This window comes from Athene noctua, chromosome 1 (assembly GCF_965140245.1).
Source record: "Athene noctua chromosome 1, bAthNoc1.hap1.1, whole genome shotgun sequence".
In the NCBI taxonomy this organism is placed as follows: domain Eukaryota; kingdom Metazoa; phylum Chordata; class Aves; order Strigiformes; family Strigidae; genus Athene; species Athene noctua.
The window spans coordinates 240,104,586-240,129,398 of record NC_134037.1 but is presented as its reverse complement, the minus strand read 5'-3'; the positions used below and the strand labels follow the sequence as shown (position 1 = coordinate 240,129,398).

General features: G+C 41.7%; 1 protein-coding gene across 5 annotated transcripts in view; it reads right to left on the bottom strand.

Annotated features, from left to right (window-relative positions):
• Positions 1-24,813, bottom strand: part of STARD13 (StAR related lipid transfer domain containing 13) — a 315,514-nt gene that overhangs the window by 136,588 nt on the left and 154,113 nt on the right. Inside the window, exon 1 of one of the 5 annotated variants that reach the window (XM_074914346.1) lies at positions 10,370-10,493. The exons of 2 other annotated variants lie outside the window; for them this stretch is intronic. In XM_074914346.1, coding sequence (XP_074770447.1) covers positions 10,370-10,493 — 124 coding nt within the window. Of the gene's footprint in view, positions 1-10,369; positions 10,494-24,813 lie in introns of those variants that run through there. 2 more of the 5 variants (XM_074914381.1, XM_074914372.1) reach the window with 2 other exon arrangements.

The following is a 24,813-nucleotide window of genomic DNA, read 5'->3' as shown; positions in this document are numbered from 1 at the left end:
AAATTGATTTATTTAGATACAATCTGTCTTTACGTTAGAGACCTCTTAAAATGAGCAAGACCATGAGATGCCAATCGCATATTCTTTCAGCAGTCAACTGACACATAAATGACTCACAGTCTCAAATAATTTACTACAGCATTATACTGGATAAGCTATGAAACAGCATGCCATTCAGATCAGGATGAGTGTGACTGAGATGGGGAAAGAGAGGTGCACTTACCACAGGAATGAAAGGCATATTGAAAATAACCTAAAAGTTGGGACAAAAGCTCTGGTCCTCACTCCTCCATGCAGTGAATCCAAAATAAATGTACACATGTATGCAGTGCACTTTAGGGAACTCCAAGCTACCTAAATCTTTAGGAAACCTTTTTTTTTTTTTTTTTTTTGTAATGCCAAGTGTAATTTTCAGTATTTTGACCTAAAGTATCATTCTTAACACTGGTTTTGACTTAACTCTTTCAACATTCGCTCAAGCTATCCTTTTCCTGGAGCTGGCAGTTACCCTGAATTTATTCTTAAATTACAGCAACGGGAGACTAAATACAAAAATATTTCAAGCTACATCTTTGCTTAGATTCAGACAGATCTACATATGACATAAGGTGCACTTGAACTATGTTTCTCTGCTGAAGGCAGAATTTCCCCTTAAATTCTTTCTGTAGCAAAAGCCATACTCCAGTTCTTTCATTTTTTTAAGTGCTTCTGTATTAAATGATCTGTGAAGGTTCAGTGTCTTCTGCATCATCACAGCCTGGGACACAAGTCCCTCCTCCCCAGAAAACACACTGAGTGGCTTCTTGAAGCACCAGTGCCATTCATTTAGGTTGAGCAACAGAAGAAACCGATTATCCTCACATTATTTCAGATCTGTGACACATAAAATTTGCCAAGTATTGACAGAATTAAGAAAGCTATTTTGGACTTCATGAACTTATCTTGCTGCTAAAGAAATACGGTTTAAACAATTTTTAGCAAAGTATAAATTTCAAATGGTAGTGTCTTTGAAATAGATTAGAAATCAAATTCTTACAGCCTAAAGAAACACAATCTTTACAACAAGTTTCGGTGCCTCCTCTTCCACTATAATACAGCATGTTGCTGGATCTGTAAAAACTATTTCTGGACGCAAAAACTTTTCTACATACTTACTGTTCAACAGCAACAGAGAATAATCAGTATCTCAACGAAATCTGTTGAAACACAGTTCACTCTGATGACTATATACAGCAGAGTATGTTTTAGTTTTGCGTGGCATGCTAGCTGAAAATATCTCAGTTTTTTAATTCTCATTAATTTTGGTCTACGTTGCTAAGTGTAGTAATTGCTGGAAGTAATTTCAGGACTTTACACCAAAGGATGGAGAATCTGTACATACTGCTCCAGACTAGCACCCTGCATGCAAGAGAGGCCATATCTGCACTTCATAGTTCTGGACTTCATGTGATTACTTTGGGAGACAAGCACATACTTTTTGGCATGTTTTCTTGCTTTTCGTAACCCAAATGTAAGACAGAGCTGTGTCACAGTCACTCAGTCTGGTGGTTTTATAGCGTTAAACTGTGGAAATGTGTTACATACCTCTGCATGTAGCACTGGGGCATGTTGAGGTGATTTAGTCTAGTGAGCTGAGTGCAACTTCCACAAACTCTACTGTAATTAAATGTGATTAAGTCCTGCTGCAAAAGCACAGAAAATAAGACTTCTGGATGACACTCTACCCTTGAGGGACTTAGTATGCCTTCTTGCATTATTGTAATAAAACTGGTTGTTGTGCCTAGTATTGTGCAATGCATGTTGTGTACACATACTGATTGATAATACTGTATGTAAATTACTGCCCTCTACTGGAACGATGGGCAGAGTATTTCACATGAAATTGATTATTACATAAATCAATTAAATTGATTTTTGAAGTTTGGGGTTTTTTGGAACCAAGTTCCATGAACTGCAGATGTTCCTGATCCCTTCTTGTACCACAGCTACTAGCACTCATATTTGTGTGCACAGAGTCTTTGCTTATTCGCAGTATAAGCTGCACCAGGATGGTCTGGTTGCCAAAATATTTTCATTTTTGAACTGTAAACAGGACATCCAAGGGACTACAGAAGTGCAGTCTTCTTGTGGATGCTCTAATGTCAAAGAACCTTCTAAGTCTGTAATAATCAAAAGAAACCATCACAAATTCTTTATTAATTGAAAATAATATTCCCAAAATAGATTTTGAAGAACCGTAAGACAGGCATCACTCCTTTAAAATCATGAGGCTGGCTTAAAACTATGACACTTTACAAAATATGTATTTTTTTGTTTTGTGTCTTTTCAGACTCTGAAGTTCACATTTTCAAGCTTTTCTTTTCAAATTTGCTATTAAAGTATGCTTCAGTTAAAGTGAAAGCTGCGTTTCTTGATGAATTGTGACTTGAGGAGATGATTTTTAAAGGAATTATGATATATAGCAGCACAGGAATTGGCGACGCTACGCCAGAAATACAAAAAAAATCAGGAAGAGCAAGACAGAACATCTGTCTCACAAGAAATGCAAGAAATACAAAATACAAGAAGACAAAAGTAAGTGAAACCACTGCTATGAATTAAGGCCATTAGCTGGCAAGTATTGCACAGGTCAAATTGTTAAGTCATCCAACTTTTCTGAATCCTTAAACACATTACAATGTGGGACACTTCTGAAGAGGTTTTATCATTCAAACAAGAACGCGATAACACAAAATTCAGAATTGAGACTTCACTGATTCCGGAAAATAAACACCACATCCTACCGTAGCTGGGAAAGCAGAAGAGTGGGAGTCCAGTCTCCAGGGCCCTACCAAGTCCAGAAATTTCCCACGTTTAGGAATTTGCTGGCCAGCCATCAACAAGGTTGTACTGATGGGAATTACTATAGTGTTCACTTAGCAGCTAAAAGTTTATTGTGGATATAAATGCTCTATATAAATGTTCTAATGCAGTTATTCTTATAAATAAAGTCACTCATGTGGGGATCTGGAAAGTGGTCTGTAGGATTACAGTCTTACGAATAAATACAAAACACCTAATAGGAAATAACTGAGAAGATACATAATTTCATATGCCATGACTGGTATTAAGAAGCAATCTTGGGATGGAAAAACATCATTACAGTTTAATGTCAGACCAATAAGTTAAGTGTATCAGTCTTTATGAGCTCCTATATATCATAGAAGAATATGAGTACCAATAAACACATCTATCTAAACGTACAGGAACTTAAACAATATTGTATTATATATAGTGTTTCTGGAAAAATAGTACTATGATTTGTTTCCAATATTACAGTCTGTAAGCATCTGCAATAATTAGGATGCTTACAGGAATTCTCCATGAAGGCATGGTGTAGCATACTGACAAGGTATCAGCCTTCTTCTAGTCACATAGGAAACATTTACAGGTGGAATGAACTGAGGCCATGTATATGTGCTGTGAAATAAGGAGAAATATTTGTTTACTGAGAACTGAAAGAACCTCATGGATGCTCAAGGAACCATGCAAAGTCAATAGCAAAAAAAAAAAAAAAAGTTGTACTATAAAAAGGACTGACACATCATAACTTTCTAGAAAAAAAAAATACTTTCTGAACATTAATCGTGTCATTGAAACCAGTGAACAACCAAGCTCCAGAAAGAAGGAGACCTATCAAGAATCTTTTCTAAAGAGCTATCAAACAGAAACTGATTCAAATGGTATCCAGTTCTATTACCAGCACCGATTTCCCATTTTATCAGCAGAGTTTTGTATCTCATAATGTTAGGAAATAAAGTAATCAAAACTGAATTTCTCTTAGGAAAATAATCTCTGATATAGCTCTCTGATGGAAGCGGGACTTATTCAAATACAGAATTTATGCATTAAATGTAAAACCAGAAGATGAACGTTGTTGTCGCCCCAGGAACCTCTGCTGCTCCTCCACAGTCACTCAAAATCTTACAGGGAAAACAGCAGCAGAACCATGGAGTGGGTATGAGAAAATTACAACTTTGTCTGGACTTTGAGACAGTGGGGAGTCCTCCATCACCCCCCTCCACAGTCTCATGCTGATACAGAAATACTTGGCAGGTCAAGCATATTGGTATTTTTGTCATTGTATTTCTGGAATTAACTTCTTGTTGCTGAGGGTCATGAGAACCCGGCAGCACCAGAACAATGGTGGTATTTTGCCACCATTGCCCCTTTTTCAGATTCGAACCACTGGTCTTCAGGGAATGTCTAAGGAAGGAGACAGACATTACAGAATACTGACATAACGTGCATGCAAAGAAGACTATATACTTTAAAGAGGTTCACCTAAAAACCCCTCCTAACATTACTATAGAATATACAGTATGATTAATATGATTTATGACATCACTGACTACTTTCTTGGCTACTACATTTTCTTTAGGACTGATACAAGAGCAGAAAATTTCCTGGCATGCCTGACCACTGATAATGAATCACTCGTAAGTCACTTACTTTCTTCCCTGAAGCACTCTAACCCAAATAAAGAACATCTTTCATAAGTTTTCTCCTTGACAAAGGACAGTCTTTTCCCATTGATGGGGTTGGGTTAGGGGGGAATTTACACATATACATCTTATCAACATACGTGAGAATCTGTCTTGTACTCTCTGGTGCCCTGGTGGGGACACAGACTGCAACATCTCTACTTTGCTTTCTAAAATTCTATGTGCATGATTTTAAAACAGAAAATAAAAGTAGGCCCACCAAACCAGCCACAACAAATAACACATTTTTCACATAAACATCTCTTCCACTCCCTAATGAAAACTGATCCACCAAAACTTTTTTTAAAAAAAATCACTATTTGTTGAACAGCTTTAATTAGATTAATCTGCCACATTTTCACTGTACACAAAGGTCTTGAGATGAAATTTCAGTAATAGAATAATATCAAGATGCACAGACTCAAAGTTGGCCTCATACTGGGACTCCCGCCTTTGCTCAGGGGTTCTCTGAGGACCTGGGAGCCTGGTACACGTGTTTCCTTTGGGGTCTCCTAATGCTGACCTTGGGATATATCACAGCAGAAATAATTAGTTCTACTTCACGGAGTACAAACTTGCAAAAGCAAGTTCTAAAAAATGTTTCATTTAAACTGAAAACTAATGAGATTGATGTTTTTTTAATTGGGCTCCAGAAATATGGCTGCTCTTGCCTCCATGCAGACATGACAGAAAACTGCTAAAATTCATATAGTTCTGGTTGTGACAACTAGTTTTTTCAGTTCACTTTTCCATATTCCCCAGGATCAGCTGGTGCCAGGGAGCAATTGCAAAGGTGCAATTACAAATTTAGACTATCTCATTTGCACCCAATAAAACCACAATAACCCACAAACCAACCACAAGTTACTTTGAGAGGAGAAGGGTCATTGCCTTACTGTTTTTGACAAATGCAGAATGCTGCAATTACTTCCTACTGGACAAATTTTTTTCTACCCTCCCTCAGCTAATGTTCAGTTTCATCTCTGACATAAATGCATTTCAGTCACATTTGAAGAGATACTTGAGTGGCAAATTAGTGTATAAGGTCTTCTTGAGCAGTTAAGGATACCCAAGAGTAGGTCTTCTACATCTTTCCATTTAAAGGTCTTAATTTTGACTTTTTAGACTAAAAGTTTTTTTCAATCATGAGCCTCCCTCATGCTCCTGTTTCAATTTTTGGTGCTGCAAGTCATCCATTTCTAAGATAAAACTGGTCCATGGTAAGTTGTCCCACAGTATATTTTTATGCTGTTTGTTTGAGAAACTAGTGCTTCATGCTTTGAAGGTTCAAGAGTCACTCTAGCATCAATCTCTGAAAAATCTATCCAAACTTGGCCAAGTTATAAAACTTCGAAATCTGAGTCTGAGCAAACCACTGGAGATTTGTTGGAAAACTTGCCCCCAAATTTAATTTACTCAAAGCACGACCAAGCTCAAAATGGGGTGGGAGCATCCAAGATCCTTCCCCCAAATCACCCCAGGCAGTTGCTTCTGGAGAGGTCTGCAACTAAGTAGGAGCTGGGACAGTGCTCAGGGGTATCCTGTCCTGTACTGCTGTCGCAGTCAAGCTGAAGAGAGGACGTCAATGAAGAGATAAGGGGAATTGTGCCTGAAGAGCTAGAGGAAACTGAATGGGGATATAATCTCTTCAAGAACACAGAACATACAAGGTATTGTGGGACACGAAGCTCAGGTGAGAAGAGATTTGGCAAAAAGGCTGAGGGTGTATCTACGCTGCAGCGGTGGCAGCCTTACAGAGTAGAAATCCCAGCATCAATCTGTGTGGATTGCTAAACCACAGCTAAAAGCTAAACCTAGGAGATTAGAGACAAAGCTGTCTATTATTAGAAGAATGTTACAAAGTCAAGTTTTCAAACTTCAGAAGTCTTAGAATTGAAAGTCAACTGTTTAATCCTAACTCAACCCTCCTCCCATTAGGCACTAGGACAAAGTCTTAACCTCAACTGCACATGCACATCACAAGGATGCCAAACAGTGATGGACAACAGTCTAGTCGTTAGATCAAGGTCATGTACCCAACTAAGTCAGCTGCTGCAGGACTCCTGCTGCATCTCTTGCAGAGGCATGCAGGAAAGGGTGGAAGACAGCACACAGGAACAAAACAGGTTTCTGAGACTATGCCAGGTAAATGGTGCTTCTGCAGTTCCATCCCTCTCTGTCTGGGTTTCACCAAGTCACCTGAAACAAAATCTGACCATACTGACAGAAACTGCAAGTTACTTATTCCTTGAGTGCACTACAATTAGATCCCGGAGGCTGATTTGCATGAGTGTTGTGCAATGGGAGACACTGAGAGCCGTAATTTTAATATTAAAGTAGAAAATTCAAGTTCTAATACTCAGAGCTACTGATATTCCTGAGTTCAATCTCACTGTACCTCTGGTTCCTATCTGTAAAATGGGAACAATGTAACATTACAGCTTCTAGGAATACAATCAGAACATTAACGGTATGAAGTATGCAAGACTCAGTGCTCCTAAGCACCATGCTCATAAGCATTTGAGAGAATTTTTAGTTCTGTGCTCGGTCCAGGATTTGAGAAAGCTGCCGTACAGCAGGCTCTAGGTTAAGAGACTCAGCAATGGGGCTCGTTACTTTGTGCACTGAATGAGGCAGAAAAGTTCTGTGCAAACATGGGGGATGTGATCATGTCATTAAAACACAATCCCACACTGGAAGATGCTGTACAACAAGGCAGCAACAGGCATCCTTACCTCTGGTGTTTCCTGACTTTGAAGTACCGAATTTCAAAACTTAAAAATATGCTTTATTTTAGAATTTAGTAACTGAGAGAATGCTAGATAGAGGGTGACACTTTTAACCTACATACAATAGATGTAGCAACTACAACTTCTGTTTTACTGTGACAGGGGATCATGATTCGAATAGGGATATCAGAATCACCTTAGGGTCATCATTTCTGAAAAGTCTGTTAAATATGCAAGTCAAATTCCTAAAGCAATGGCTTTCAATAATGGTATAGCGTTTTAGAATTATATTAAACCAACAGTATTTTATGTAACTTTTTAGACTAATAGGTCCCCACTCTGACAAGGGAGTTAAACTCCTGGTGTACATCCCAATTAGTTTGTGAATCCCAACTTAAGTTATAAGCATAGTGGGAACACAAAAAGTGTAAAATACGTCTGCAAAAATTATAAAAAGCACACCAAAACTAAGGCTGCCATTTGTGGCACTGTAGCGGGTACACTCATTGTTTAAAAAACCAAATCCTGGTCAGTGAATCAGAAAGAGTGACTAAGAGCTGCTGAGCACCATAGATCTGTCCTGAATAAGAGACAGTGTGGAGCAGCCCTGTAGCAGGAGCACACTGGGAGCCGGGTTGCTGCTCATCACCACCCCTCTCTGTAGACGGTGAGGGACAGAGGAAAGGAGCACACTGTAGCAGTCTTTTTATGCACAGCTTACTTTCCACAGCAATCCAGCCACTCTGTCTCTCTCTTTGTGAGTGGCTGAGCCAAGGTTCAGCTCTCTCCATGCTCTAGCCAGGGTTCAGCTCCTTGATCCAGCTCATACATCTGCTGCCCAACTGTGTACTGCTGCCCTCTGCTCCAGCACATGGACATCAGGGCAGACACTCTTCCCAGGGAGCACTGAGGAAAGTCCTAAGCAACCTGCTCTGCTCCCAGTGCTGATCCTGCTCTGAGCCAGAGGCTGGACTAGAGACCTCCCAGCATCTCATCTAACCCCAACAATTCGATCATTTTTATGAATTAAACTGTCTTGTGCTTACTTTCTTTACAGGTATATGTTGGGCAACTGGTGTCTGAGACCTTAATAAATAGATAAAAAAGTAAAGCAGACCAAAACAGCAACTATCTAAGTGCCTGCAAAGCCATCATCACAACAATGATTTAAACACAAGTCTTTATTTGGCTTGATGGTTGGAATATAACAGCATGTTGATGGTTAAAACTGCGTTTGTTTTGGTTGTTGCTCTTAAAACACTAGTTACCAGTTATACTACTGCTCCGACTGTCAATCAGGGGCGAACTACAATGTCAACTTTGAGGAAAAAAAGGGAACTTGTACAACTATCTAGCTGACTGGGATTGGATCTGTTGCAATGGAGAAGCAGCTGGTCTGGCAACCAGCAAATAATGACACATTTAGATCAGCTTAAACTCCCCTGCCTTCTCATTAACAAGAGCTGGAGAAGAGGCATAGGATATACACTGCAGCTACGGGGGCCAGCAGGACAACAAATATAAAAACAGGAAGAAAAATTGCAGAGACATAAAAGCATCTGAACAAGAGAACATCTCTGGAATCAACATATGTTATTTGTACACATTTTGTTATACCATCAGATAATTCATTTAATTAGAGGGCATGTGTATCAGTTTCTCACCAGCATATTATGAGTAACACTTAAATTATGGCAGTGCATAAGACCAGGACATTAGTATTCTATCCACCTTAAATAAAAAGTCTGACTCCATCAATTTTAATACCCAGTTGCTTTAAGAAGTTGGCTACAGCTTCGTGGCAGCCTGCCCAGGTCCTTTGCTCAATCAAGCAATAGTTGTCTTTGACCAAAAGAGAAAAAAATAGCCAACAGTATCCTTGCTGAATGTCTGCTGGCATCTGCTATTAATATAGGAATAAGTAGATTACATGTAAAGACAGATTAATATTTTGGTTAACCACAACAGTGCAAAATTAGCTGGTTTAGTAATTCATTATTGAAGCTACCTTCTTTAGATTTTTTTGTTTTTTAAATCGCCATGCAATTTTCATCCATTATTTTAGTTGTATGTACATAAGAACTAATGTGCTGTAGACACAGTTTAAGGACCTGTATCATACACTGTTTACCTCTGTACTATACAATACCAGCATGTCACAGTGCCCTAGGAAAGGTCACCAAACTCCTAACAATGCTGTAGGATGTGGCAGAGGAATCCATCATTACAAATTAGCCTTCATTATACACGATTCTGCTCATAAATCTTGATGTATTGTTTTCCAGTATAACACTACCTTCCACTTGCACGTACCCTCTAGATCTTTTAACTCATGAAGTATTTTACAAATACAGATTACCTGCATGTTTGCAAGCATAAAGTGAATGTGCTGCTGCGATAACAGCGCTCTAAATGTGACCAGACCTACTGGAGCAACCACCCTGCTCCGTGTCCTTCTGGTCTCCACCTGGGGACAGTAAGACTGCAGGAGCCTGGTTTTCCAGAGCAGTTAGGTGACCTAAAGCTATAAAAGCGTCTGAAATTAAATAATCATTCTTCTTTGGGAGTTGCGGTCCTCCTCACACTCAAATTCCACAGGAACCAACTTGGACCTGCAAGTGACTTACAAAACTGATCAACTGATCAGACAAGCAGGTGAGGAAAGTCAACCTTCTTGATTTCCGAGATGCTCGGAAGGTGACTCCGACGTGGGGCCACCTCCAGGTTTAGCCTTGAGCCCGACAGCTTGCGGCACTCTCCCCCACCGTGATCGCCGGGCTCGGGCAGGTGCTGCCTGAACGGGGCTGGCGGGGAGGGGGTGGTTCCGACCTGCCTGCACCTCGGCTCCTGCCTGCAGCCCGATCTGCCCCGCGACTGCCAACCGCAGCCGTGACGGTGGCTGAGGCGGTGCCGGGCAGCTCCCCGTCCCGCCCGGGCTGACGCCCCGGGGCCGCCGCTCTCCGGCGGCAGCAGAGTAGGTGCCCGCCCGGAGCCCCCGGGCGTCCCCTCGGAGCGCTGAGCCCTCCGCGCCGCCGGGGCCGGGACGTCCCCCGGGGTCTCCCCTCAGGCGGCCGCGCCGCGGGCAGGTAGCGGCAGCCGCGTCGCGGCGGGACTGACCTGCGAGCCGCCTCTCCCGGACGTTCCTCCAGAGCAAGTCCCAGGCTTTGGCGGTGGAGTCCCGCAGCTGCTCGCTCAGCGACCTCCGGAGCTGCGCCTTGGCCGGGCGGCCCTGGCTGCTCATCCTCGGCGGCTCCGCATGCCGCCCCGGGCAGCCCCGCTCAGCGCCGCCGGCGGCTCCCCCGGCCGGGGACGGGCGGCGGCGGCCACATGGGGCCGCGGGGCAGCCCCGCCGCGCCGCAGCCCGCGTCAGCGCCGCTCCGGGCGGGCGGCCCCTTCACCTGAGCGCCGCCCGGCACGCCGCCCGCCCCCGCCCCGGCCCCCGGGGCAGCCGCCTCGCCGCCAGCCTGCCGCAGCGCCCCGTCCCGCGCCCGGCGCCTCGCCGCCCTCCTCCGCCCTTCCCTCCCACCCCCGCCCCGCGCCTCAGCCCCCGCGGGGCGGGGAAGGGGCCCCGGGGTCCGGCCCGGCTCCTGCCCCACAGGCGAGGCGGGTCGCCGGCCCCGCCCGAGGCCCGCGGCCGCCCCGCCGCGAGGGTCTCCCCCGCTGCTGCCCGTGAGCGGCCGGCGGCGGGCAACGGCCGCCCCCGCGCTCCGGCCGGGCCGGGCCCCCGCGCCCCGCGGCTGAGGCACCCGACGGCCCGGGGCTGAGGCACCCCGACGGCCCGGGCCACCGCAGGCCTCGCGGCCCCGCGCCTCAATTTCGTGACCGCGCCGGTGTCTGTGACCTTGGGAACTGTCCGGCCAAGTTCCTCGCCTGGGAACTGTCCGGCCGCGGGCCGCCCGCCCGCCGCCTCCCGCTGCCCGCCCCAGCGCGCCCGGGGCCGCCGCTGCCGCCGGCCGGGCCTCGTGCTGCCTGGACAGCGACCGCCCGCCGCCCGCCGCCGCCCCGGCCCCGCCGCCGCCCCGCTCTGCGGGCACCATCCGCCGCTCCAGGGCCAGGTCACCGGCCACGGGGTGACAAAAGCCCGAGCTCGCCACTGGCGGGCTCTCGGGCGGCTGTAATAGGGGCTTCACCCACGACGCCACTTTTGCCAAAAGAAAATTGGGTTTTGAGAAGTCTCTGTTTCTCTGCTCCACCCAAGCTCAAGCCACAGTCCTTGCAACACAGCTTCTCCCATTTCTTTCCCACTTTCTCCGCATTGCACCCACTTACCTCCCTTCCCCTTCTTCATCCCTTCCACCCCCCTGCATCATCTCACCTTCTCTAACAAGCTCTTACCCTCCTAGAAAAGTTTCAAACCTAAACCCTGGCAGCCACTTTTTGCACACGTTTGCAGGCTAAAGGGAATCCCAGTCCCTCCATCCCTAGATGAGCCAGGGAGCAACATCTGGGCCCTTATCCCATTTAGGAAACCAATTTTGTGTCTTTGCTTCCTCTGTGATTTGGGAAATACTGTTGTAACAGTGGCCCCTGCCCTATCCCGGCCAGCCGCGGAGTGGACGGTTCCCAGCACAACTGGCAGCAGAGTCCAACAGCTGAGAAGGACAACAGGGGCTTCATTTAATTTAGTCACAAACCATTACTTATCGCTTACTCTTTTTGCAGATTATTTGTCATGCGCAACAGAGAGTCTGATGTTCCCGAAAGTGAGTGCCATACACTGAAACAGCTGAATACCCTGGTAAAGCAGTCATGTTAAACATTATCGATATTACTGTCTTGTTTAAATTAAAACCATAACTGCAGTGTCAGAAATACTCATAGAAGCTAAAAGCAAACAAACAGATGTATTCCATGTTACCACTCAGTTTTAATAACATCTTCTGCTTACTCTCTGATGAAGTTGTTTTCCATTGTCCCTGTTCTTAAAAGGTTCATCTCAAAAGGTCCATCTTAAACTACTTTACTTTATCCAATATAGCAGAGCCGATGTGCTTGCCCAGAACTTGTGAAGATGTTGTATGTCACCCCTCCTCCTGCAATTCCAGCTACAGTGTCCTCCAAGGGACTGGACAGACTCTCATGAGAAAAGGGATGTCTTCCAGGGACGGATGCATCCGAGATCTGGAAGGGGGACAGCATATGTCCCACATTATTATTATGTAAATACTCCCACATCCCATGATCCAGAGAAAACACGTGCTGATGTTAATGGGAGAGGATTAAGGTTCCTACAATCAGCTCCTCTGCCCCGTAAATCTGCCTCTGACCTCTGCCTCACTTTATTTAATTCCCTACCAACACAGCCATTACCGGTACATAAGACCTACCATGCCTGTTTTCTGCCACGGGCTCCTATCTGCTAGGAACCAGGTGGAGATGAGAAATTAATTTCTGACATGGTACTCAGCTGCCCTATAAAGATCAGCAGTGACACACAGTGTAAAGGTGAGATCATAAAATCAGTTTTGAAGGTTCTGTATCATACTGCTGTGTCACTACCCACAAACACCAGTCCATGTCAGCCAGTCCTGTAACCTTCAACAGTGCTCTTCTGGCAGCCATACATGAATGCACCCTCTTACTGTGCCCAGCCCGCCTGCAAGATAGATCTCCCTTTCTTCAGTCACTTCCTGTGATGGCCAGAATGTAGCGATATGACAAAAGATATTCTCTTGCCTGCTATACCCTTTTGAATAAGTTACTCTATCAAAAATGTCCCTACACGTCCAGGTTTACTGAAAGCAGCTAATTAGCAATGAGATACTAGGAACCACTAATACCATGTTATCTCACCGCAGGTTACTAGGATAAACTCCAGTGATATGGCTGCATTTCATAATTGGCAGCAGACCAAACTCTGTGGCAGGCACTCACAAAAGTCTTACTAATTTCAGGTACTTCATTGTGGAAAACTAAACCCAGCAACAAGGTTGTACTTTCCTCCCTAAAGAAGACAGTGCTATTGAGTAATGAGAAAATACCTCGTGTAGCAACTGGCCCATTCCTATTTTATGCCTTCAATCATAGCTGTTCAGAAGTTGAGTTACCAACACGAGTATTTTTGATGTATTACATGTAGTAGTAGCAGTTACAATACGAGGTGTTCTACACAACCTGCTTGAAGAAAGGTATGTGTTAGGGATCATTGATAGGTCAAAGTTGTTTCACTTCCTTTTAGGATATTAGAAAGCATGGCTAAATGTTAAAGTTCTAGTCTCCCTCTGTGCATTTTTGGTTAAGTATGTAAGCAGCCAGCACATCAGTGCTCTTGTCTACGGTTTGAAACATTTTGACATCCTGAAGAAGATGGGTAACAATTCTGGAGGAAAGAAAAGGAAAGCACATTTTCCACAGAAACAACAGTTTTCCTGCTTGATACTAGTCATGCCAAAATGTTTCTGTTCTCAGTAATCACAATAAAAACACTGTATGTGATGAACAGAAAGGAGGAAATTCCCAGTTGCCTTAAAAGAAACTGAACTATGATATTTGTCTTTTCTCATTGATAACAGAGTATTGGCAGGAATAAAAATGGTATTTGTCGGTCTTAAAATCTAGCAAGTGTGTAAAATGGAGGAAAATCTAAGATAATTACACCCATGCTCTGATGCCATTGTGGCACAGAAGTCTGATGTTCTAATTATATATTTAGCAATTTATAGTTCCTCCCAATCACCATGGTAATTAAACGCCAAGTTAATTGATACTACATAATAATCTGGCCTCTAATTAGCAGTGTGTTTTTAATTTGTGGCAGATTCCATTATGTAGCCTGATCTAGACCTACTAAAGTCACTGTAAAAACTCCCATGCATCTGTTAAGAAGAGAATCAGGTCTAAGGAAAGAGAAAAATGACTACATCTTGGTTTGCCACTTGTAAACTACTGAAAGACTACGTTAAAAGTACAATTTCCATGTTTTTCATCTAGTCCTTAATTATGGTGAGTCAGAATTTTTTGTTAGTTTAACCACTTCACAATATTTTTCTTCTTGTAGAAAAACAAAACAGGATACGTCTTGCAGAGGAAAATGTGAGGAGAGTACATCCTTGGTTACTGCGTGCTGTTTAGTGGACGTAAGCTCCTTACACTTGTATCTCTTAAAAAACAATAATAAAGCGGGAAAAAAAATCAATTATTAGTACAGGATCACTGATGCAGTCTGATGCTAATCAGTGCAATACCAAATTTTATAATACACCTAATTCTTCAGGAAGTGACTGTAAATTAATGAAGCTTCTTGAACTTTATTATACTCAAAATGGTGTTGCTGTGCTTTTGTAGCTTCAAATAGTAGCTCAGACAGCCTAGATATAAATACACCAAGTAATATTTATAACTTTGGCAATGATCTTTATATCTTTGGGGGTCCTAGAGCTCTGGAATTTGTTTTCTATCACAGGCTAAATGTCCTGAGTGTGATGCTGTAAGCCTGGGTTACCACTGGAAGGGAAGAAAAGATTTGAGGTTTTCCATGCTTGTTTTCCTAATGGCAGACTACAGTGAATTGCATACTAATTCTGTGGTTGCAGTTATGTGAAAAGCACCAAGGACATATGAGTAGGTGTCCTCTTTGACATCTAAATAAACAAACAAACATTTTGGATAGACAAAAATAAGAATCACTGTGAACAAGGACAAAATGTTCCAGCTTGTTCCCTGGTGCTCTCTCCCTGCTTATTGTTTACATATGCAAATTATCATAATTTTAAGGTAGCTTTAATGAGGATCAATTACAAAGCAGTTTCACTCTTTCCCAGTTTATCAAGGGATTGGCACCTATCTGTTCATGCTTCTCCATTTCAGCTTTCTGAAGCTCTGGGAAAGGATCACTCTGCACTTTGCCAACAGCAGAGCACTGCTGGCTTTCATTACCCGGGGCCAAATTCTTTCACTTTTGTTCACAGTGATTAATGCTGAAATAAATGGCAATTCTTGCAGTATTCACCGTGAAAAGGCTCTAAGTATGCTCAGATACAGACTACAGTAACAAAGTATCTGCTGTTTGACTGTGCCCCCTCTCCCTTGCTAAAACTGGCATGGAGGAGATGGGGGGGGGGGGAATCAAGCTTCTCTTCATTCTCTTCATGGCACTTTATTATTATTAATAAACTGTATTTTCAGAGCACGTTAGAACCAGAAACTGGATGGAGCAAAAGTACAATCTCTGCTCTCAGGAGATTACAAACTAAATATAAAACAAGACACCAGTGGAGAGAAGAGCTAATTGGGGTAGGAAGGGTGGAGTACAAGAGAACAATAAAACAATACTGGCCAGCATAGTAACTACTGGTGTTAGCACACCAGAATTAGTTTTTGGAGGCACTGACGCAAAGTGAGTTAGCAAGAGGATCTCCAAGACATTAATGTGGTGTACTTATATATTCAGAGAACCAACTCCCAAGCATGAGGGGCGCTTTTAGAGAAAGCGTGCAAATGTGTATTTGAAAACATAATGAGCAGACAACGAAAGCTGGCATCCTGTACAGACTGTGGGAATCAAGCTTTTAATATTGAACAAATGATAGATAGGGAAGGGAAGGACCTTCAACTTTAAGCCAAGTAGCCTCCACTTGATGCAACAAAAAGGTAGCATGAACTGCAATAAATAGTGACAGCAGAGAACTGCTAAGAGTATTTGCATATGGGATGCACTGCAGTAGACCAAATTGTGTCTATCAAGGCAGAGTGAGGACAAAGATGAAATTATAAAAATAGAGGGAAAGTTTTTCCTAGACCAACCATGAATTTTAACCTGGAAAACTCCTTCTGAAAAAAAAATACTACTTACAGAATAAAACTTAGAGAAAATGTCATTTTTTCTCAAAAAATAGCCATCATTTTCCTGGTTTTACTATGGAGCAGGACATGTTAAGAGCACCCAAGTTAAGCTGGACAACCTTAAGTTAGACTTTTCTCTCCATGTCACATCTTATCTCTTGTTGTATCTATCTCTTGCAGATTATTTTTTAATAACCTCTCTACTTCTCCAATCTTATCTCCTTAACTCAGCCTAAATCATCACACGAGAATGATGAACTCCACGTGAGGGCCCCATGTGAAAGGTAGGAGGATCTGTTCTGTGAGAATGGTGAAAAAGGGGTCAGGGAGGTAACTGTGGCACAAATGATCATTGGATGGATTACTGTCTGAGTAAATAGGGCACTTCTGAATAGTAGACAGCAAAGCTGAAATTCTGAAGAACTGCAGACACAAAAGCCCTCGCACATTTCTCAGACAGCAGAGGAGAAGAATGAACAAAACAAACCAAGTGCCAATAAATTAACTTCCTTTTGTAAGATGCTCTGTGGACATCTTTAAAAAATAGTATGTTGCAGATATGAAAGTTCAGGCTGGGCAAAGCCTGTCACTGTAGAAATAGCCAGTTCCTCAGTGATTAAGCAACTGGGAAAGTGGAATGCATTTTATGTGTGTAGATATAGTGTTTTTTTACTGGAGCAGAGCTTGAAATTTTGAGGTGATTAATGCCCTTGAAAAACTGAGCAGCTATGTTGAAACATGAAATGTCTCAGCACAGAATATGGCCCCTGTACTTCCTATTCCAGCTTCGGGTGTCTGATTTTTCCCCTCCTTTTTAGTTGCTTGACAAAAATATATTATTCTAAACTACATCTTACTTTTCTTTCAAAGTGCTCATTTCCTTAATATTATATTGGGACCTTTTCTAAACCTTTTTTTTTTTTTTTTCCCAAACTTCCAACTGTTATTACCATCACAGTAGAAATAATTGGAACATTTTTGTAAAAAAGCCTTGCAGCAGTCAGCAGCAATTTAACACACACCATATCTGGATATTGGTTCAGAGACCTGGGAGCTTGTTCTTTTTTTTTTTTTTTTTATAGCTCTCCTGGATTACACAGGAAAACATGATCAATCTTGACAACAAGTTCTAACAACAATGCAACGGAATTGTTCCCCAAACCAATATTATAAGAGTAAGAACTTTTTTCTGATACACAAGTACTCCTGTGCACACACACTTTTGTAGTAATCAGGCTACTGACTAATGGCAGCATATTGCCAAGGAACAATATATTGTAAACTATGGATTTTTATAGAGCTTCCTTCATTACTGGTCGCACGGCTACTATTTTAACTTATTTAACAGATTTTTTAAATATATATTTAATGGAATTGAAATGCAACACTACTAATGTTTTTGGATAGGAAATAAAGAATGTCATGGCCAGTTGCAATAGGGGATTGAATTTCAGGTAGGCAGATTATAATGACCAGAATCAAAATTTGGCAGAGGCCCAGGCCAACCCCTATTAACCTAAACAGTTCTACAGGATCTTGCATCATTAAGGCTGATTTTAAATTTCTTCTTGCTTCCACAGTAAAGAAGGGCCAATCAGCTGTTCACAGTATTGTCTGAGTCTCATTCGAAGTGAAGGCTGGTGACGATTTGATTGTAAGCATCATTTCCCACAGCCCCGTTGGGAAGGTTTCCCAGCCGGCTCAGAGCCTGCCTAAGCCCACTCCATCACCCAGCTCTGGCACTACAGAACTCTCTGTTCCAGCAGGCTAAGTGGTATGTCCGTTCCTGTGAGTATAAAGGAGCTTAAGCTTAGGAAGAATGCTTATTTCATGACATTTAGCATATCTGGGTATTCCCACTGAGAAGCAGGATATTCATGCTGTGAAGAAGGGGCTGGACTAGGTGGATCTCTTTCTATCCAAAAATGTCTCTGTTTCTGTGAGAACATTTTGGTAGTGTCAGGCAGCACCTGTATTCCATTAACTCCAAAAGCATTTCAGTGTTTACAGTAACCAGGAAATGTCAATGTCTGTGTTATATTAACAAGTCAGCAGTAACAACTGCAGTTTCAGTTTTTAGAGCTACGCAGAGAACAGTTTACTGTGAGTTGCCGAGAGTTTTACTTTTTTTGGTTGAAACACGAACAGGCCTGTAGTACTGCCCTTGAAACCATCACAGAAAGCTTTGCAGAAAAAAGTTATCCAGAAGTCAGTGATGGCTTCATTTAATCAGGTAGGAACAGCATAGCTGTGAACTGCAAGTCTAAAAAATACTTGTGACATAAAATTTGTAGCTTCCTCACCTTAGTTTTGCTTACACTCTTTCTCCCTTTTGCATGGCATAATTTCATTCAAGATTCAGTATCTTGCAAACAAAGCTATGTTATATTTTCATGTGGACTATACTACCTATATGCACAGAGAGGTAAGCTATAAGGTGTCACTGCATAGTAGGCAGTAGACTTTATGAGAGCACTGATGTGCTGCTGTATAATTACAGTCTGTGTAAAAGAATTAAACTGTGAGAAATGAAAATAGTCCACTATGCAAAGCATAGCTCATTGTGATCTTCCAAAGAGACTCCAATTTCTGCATGCAAGAGGCAAAAAATCTATGCTATGCACCCATTTGCTTTTCACTGAACTGAATTTTAATAGTGACATTAAATTACTATGATATGAATAGCAACATCAAACACCATGGGAGAAAGCTAGAAAATATTAAGACATTTTTCTTTTCTCATTTGGGATTGAAAGCAGTACTTGGTAAAGCAACTTAATTCCAAACAAAGGCAGTACCAGGGACTGCTCTGTAGCTGGCCCAGCATACCAGAGGCAGAGAGAGCTTGGGGTGGTGTTTCCCCATCACTTGCTGCTGTGTACAGTGACGTGACCAGAACGATGACAGAGGTCATAGCCACCACTCTCTACTGATAATGCCACCACTCCCTTTCGAGAAATGGCCATCTTTTTAATGTAGTTGCTTCCAGAAAGAACAGAACAGGCTTCACCTCCTCCTTGCTCCCTTGGAGCATTTGTATTCTAGCTGGCCCAACTCCCCTTCTCATTATCAATAGACACTTTTTTGAGACTCCACAAACACAATTCCCCTTGACTTCAATTAAGTGCCATGCAAATGAAGGAGACTGTTCAAGACTATTCAAGAAGGCAAGAAAATTTTCTATTTTGCTTGTATGTATTGCTGATTCCAAAGTTTGCTTTCAGTGGCGCAATGGTTTCTAATGAAATTCATTCCTATGGATGATGTCAGAACACCTTTACTGTGCTGCAGGTACAGATGTTGCTCATATTGTTTACTTACACTACTGTCATGCAGACTTACTTCAACAGCTTTTCATCATTTTGTGCTTACATAAATCTGTTCAGCAGTAATTACCTGAGATTGTTCTACATTTCAGGGAAATTTTTTGAATCATTTACATTACAAAACCCCATGTAATTTGCTTGGAGAGTAGGTGCTAAAGAGATTATAACTCAGCAGCATCTCATGTGGTGTTGGTTTTTGAGACAGAAGAACAGTTAATTTACCTGACAGAGAATATTTATGCTAAGTAATCCTCGATATTAATTTGATCAAAATTATCAGATACATAGTTTCAGAGTTCAGGCCTTAAAAATATTGTAGAGAACGTCACTGCTAAAGGGGAAAAATGTGTAAGAAGTAAATACGAAAACCAAAAACTAATCTTCCTATGCCTCAAATTGGAGGCTATTCCCAATTTCTATTCTGAAATGTTGCTAAATGATTTTGCAATGATCTAAAGTAATTCACTGCTTTCAGTCAAGTCATAAAGAATACCATTTCATCTGACAAACATTATTATCCTCCTTTAGGACTTAAAAAAGATTTGGGTTTATCCACCTCCCTCCTGTCCTATAGCTCATCTTCTATAGTTGGGCAGAATAAATGCTAAGTGGTTTTATGTATTACTAGAAAGTAACAGTAAGCTCTTTCTTTACTTTGTACAGATATAAATGATAAATGAATTTATGAAACTCAAGGTCTTCTCAATAATCACCAGGTACAGCTTCCCTTCCTACAACTGCTCTAATCATTCTTTAACACCACCCCCACCCCCTATTTTAGACCAAACACTAGTGACAATCTCACATTAATGGTGAAGTTCTTGACTTGCTGAAGTGATTGTAAAAATTCCCATATGCTTCACTGAAAAATTTAATCCAGTGTGGGTACTCCCCTTTCCTGGTTCACTCCCATTATGCTTCTTAAGAATATGCAAGCATAAAGCCCTCCGTTTCGTGCTGATTTGATGTTATTATGATAATTATGTTTCAGCACATGAGAGTGTTACTTGTTCTGTATCTTGTCTTCATTGGATATCCCTATGACTTAAAGGTGAGTAGGAACTTAGTGCCACAACATCTTTTCACTAGTTAAGTAAAATGATTCTATGTTCCCTGCATATCATCCTTCACTGACTTCTCTGAATATTTCGTTTTGTAGACAGTTTTGTAATGTTGACAATGCTGGATGTCACTGTGATATAGTTCCCTGAATTTATATGACGACATTATAATAATATCAATGCTGTTCTTTATGGTCCATATAAATTAGCATTTTATTTGCTTTCACAACTAGCACTGCAAATTGAACAGCTGTTTTCACTGAGCTGTTTTAATTAAGCTGTCCATAATGTTGCCTAGGTATTTTTCTGAACTAGTAACACTTCATTAAGCATGCAGCATCAGTGAATGCTTCAGATCATTCCTGAGCATTACCTCACACTTAGGTAAATTGAAATCCCATCTGCTTTGTGGTTGTCAAATCACCTCATTTGGTGATTTGAATTTGGTTCTCAGAAATCTTTCTGATCTGTAGTGCCCAAGGAAATCTTGAGTTTGGTACAGATTTTGCCATCTGTTCACTCACTTGTCAAGATAATGAAGCTTTAAATGATACTTGTCCTAGCAAAAATCTTTTACGCAACCTATTATTAGCCTCTCTTCATTCTGAAAACTGACAAGTTTAATTTGGGTGTCTTTAGATCTTTTACAAAGTTTATGTTCTATGACCAAAATTTTCTTCCCACACTGATTTCTCATGTTATTTCCTCTCTATTTTGAAGATCTCTGGAATATTCATTTGGAAAGCCTAGATAAGTTTTATCTCTTCCTGTTTTCCTGTGCAAAAGCTGTTTCTCTTTTCTTTTACAGAGCCATAGTGGATCCTACATCTGTATTCTCATCTGGCCGTATTGTAGCTTGCTTGTTTTTTTTCAGAAACAGAAATGATAATTATTATGGGAAGCTGTAATTATTTGCGCTGCCTGCAATGACTTCTTTTCATCTTTAAATATGGGTATCATTCTAGCTGCCCTGGTCAGCTGAATCTGATGAGTGTATTCCAACACTTCCACTTTTAGCTCCATTTCTGCCAGTGCTTCCTCTCTTATTTGCAAAGAGGACTCCAGAATGCACTCATGTCTGGTCACTAAGTCTGGAAATACTCTGCCTAGGCAAAAAAAAAATTCAGGATTTTAAAAACTATGTCCTTAAGTCTTACACCCTAAGTCACTGTCCAATTTTCAGAAGTGGTTACCACTCATCAGCCACTTCTGAAAATCAGGTGATTTATTTAAAAGCATAAACAAGAATACAGAAGTTCAGCTTTTGGTTCTCAGATTTTAAATCTTGTTTCTTACTACCCAGAAAGTTGGATAATCCTCAGCCAGCCAAGGAGACATAACCTATGGGTGATGTCATGGTAGATTATGATAGGTCCATTAACCATCAGAAGAAAACCCAAGCAAATGTTTTGATTGCAGATGTAGAGAGGGAGTATTACACATGGCTTTAGAGTGCTTGCGGAGTCAATTGCCGATTTCACTGAGAACCAAAGAAGACTAAGAAGCTCTGGAGAACATAGAGGTATGGGGTGAAGGCAACAGGAGAGGCAGAAGGAAAAGAATGAATGAAGGAAGACCACTGTAAAGCATCATGAGCGGGACAGTAACCAGACCCTAAAGAGGAAACTGAATAGTGGATGGAAATGGTAAGGAGGAAAACTAAAACTGGATATTTCAAAGAAGGAAATGGAGAGAAAATTAACAAAGATAGGGGAGTCCAGAAGACTAAAGAGACAAAAACAGTAGGTAGAATATGTACATGGTGTAAAGAAGCGTGCAGAGCAATGAACAAAGTGCTCTGGACACGCTGCTGGCTGTTTGCACTGCTGGTCCAGGTTAACTGAATTAACTGAGTTAAACATAACTTTAAAATGCTTGGGTTTACACTTCATCCATTTTAACTTAATCTGTGAATCAGAAATGCTAATAAAGTTTCAAAAGCAATAGGTGTAAGATTCCTATTCCTTGAATTTTAGGCACCCATTTTTAAAAGAGAACTGTGAGAGGTGAGAAGCTGGGATGGAGAAGGATGTCTCTCAGAGGCTGAGTCATTCCACTCCAAAACAGCTGCCTAGAAGAGGTACTACAGCAGACCTGTGGAGGACGACTTGATCCAGCTGAAGATGATGTCGCACTCTGAAAATGCCTCTCTACCCCCATTGACAGAAGAAGTGCTTAGAAAGCCATCTTAAACTGTAGGTAAAACTGCAGGTATCAGTTCCAATTCACGTGTCCTGTTTCTGTGGAATTTTAATAGGATTTCAGTATTTAACCATTGTAGGCTCATTTTAAAAATCTCAGGTTGAGTATGTTTCAGTTTCACTTTAGTCTTTTTTCAAGTCTCTAACACATATAAAAGCACAGTCCTCATGATTCTCAATAGAATCTGTGTTCTGAAATCCTTATTTCTCCTTTTGTTCTTTTTTAACATGGGCTATGTTTTGGTGTGGAGACACTGGAATTGTTTTGCTGTTGAATAACTACTTTTTTCTTGCAGCACCAACGGTAAAACATGAACACCTTGTTGGATTGCACTCCAAAAATCTGAAATGGGAATCCTGCCAAAGCTCAGGGCTTCTTTTTTGTTTTGGCTGTCACACTGCTCTTGCTTCTGTTAGTATCACATTCCTACCACTTGTGCTTTTCAGACACCTACAGCCAAACTTGTTCCCCTTGTAACTCCACTGAACTCTGGAGCTGCAACAGAAGTGAATTTGTCTCAGTATGTCTGTAAATTAACCAGTCATTTAAGCTGGAGAGTGACATTGATAAGCAATAACAGCACAGGAGTGGTGAAAGGAAGATATCTCCTAGTTAGTTTTGGACAGTTGACACTAACTCCGTTGTCAGATAAGTCTTACTGACTGTGGGAAAAGTTGAGTGGGAAAAGTCACACTCGACGCATGCTAACCGTAGGAGGAAAACAGGTCTGGAATGCAGAGGAAATCTTGACATTATCTGTTCCCCCAACTCCTACCAGCCAGGCAATCAAAATAACTAGCTGAGTATCAGTTGCCTCTGTTCCTGGCCCAAACAAATGTGCTTTTTTGACAAAGTTGTTGCTCACAGGAGAGGAGGCAGAGAAGGAAAGAGTCTAAAGTGGGTATGGGGGACTGCTTCCTGCCAAAAACCAGGAGCTGCCTTTCTGTAACATCTAAAAGGATAATGACGAATTAAGCCTAGTGCTGTAAACAGAGGTGGCTCTGTGGTTTCCAAAGGACAGCAATGCATACTCGACAACCCCACAACCCTACGCAACAGAACTCCAATACTTCATCGCTCTGCTTGGCCTCTGTTGACATTGTCAAGGACAGTGTGCCCCAGATTTCAGTAAAAGAAGGATCAAACTCAGGTAAACAAAACCACTGAAAGGACTTATCTGTTCCCATCCAAACTGTGTTGTGTAAGGATAAAGTGTAGGCATTACAAACGAACACTTGAAGATTAAAAGTATTTCCTCCCCAGCACTCATAAGACACAAGGACTATCAAGGCCTAAAGAAGCGCGATATATTATACTTACATTGATGTTCCATATACACATCACAGCAACTTAGAGGCACTCTCACAGTTACGTATGTGTAGCTTAATATTCTGGATATCATCCTTATATCGTTGCTGTTATGCTTAAAATTAATTCCAAGGATATGAGGCGGTAGGAAAGGAGCACAGCAACAAAAGCAACAAATGAAAAGTTCTTTAAATTATGTTACTGAGTGTTTTGAGTTCCCAAAACATCATCTAGCCATTGAGTGGACTGCATCAGTTCTGCCTGTCATAAATACATGAAAATATATAGCAGAAGTTTAGTTTAACTTTGGAAACTCATCTTACATTTCCATTACTAAAAGAGTCCAGAGAGCTGTAAATTGAAGATTTCAACAATGTGTTGGTGAGCAGACAAGAAAAGAAAGAATATGAAAAACAGGGTTTACTTTATAAACAAACAGATGCCAACATCAGCAGTCTGCTAGTGATGCCAGAGTACCTATGGCCTTGTGCCTGTTTTGCCTACTAAAAGACCTTGAGAATCAAAACTTCTTCTCTTGATGGAGGCCTGGCATGGCTAGTAAGGTAACTACTGATGGGAAAGGTTGTAAGGAAGACCAGTCAGTTGTGGGATGTTGTAAATATTCCTTTCCATATTCCCTCTCCACTGCTTTGGGAAGCAGGCACAGAAGAAATAGTTCTCCGAGTCCTCTCTCTCTCCTATATTTGTAAGTCAGATACTTCTGTCTTTGGCAGGAGTGGACCACCAATACCCTGGGCCTTAGCCACTCTTTCTCCGATTTTTCTGTACTAAGAAGACTTGAATTGCCACTGGTTGAGACAATGCTAATGGCTCAGATGAGTGCTCTGGCACGCATGAGCAGATACAGAGGCTCTCTGTACAA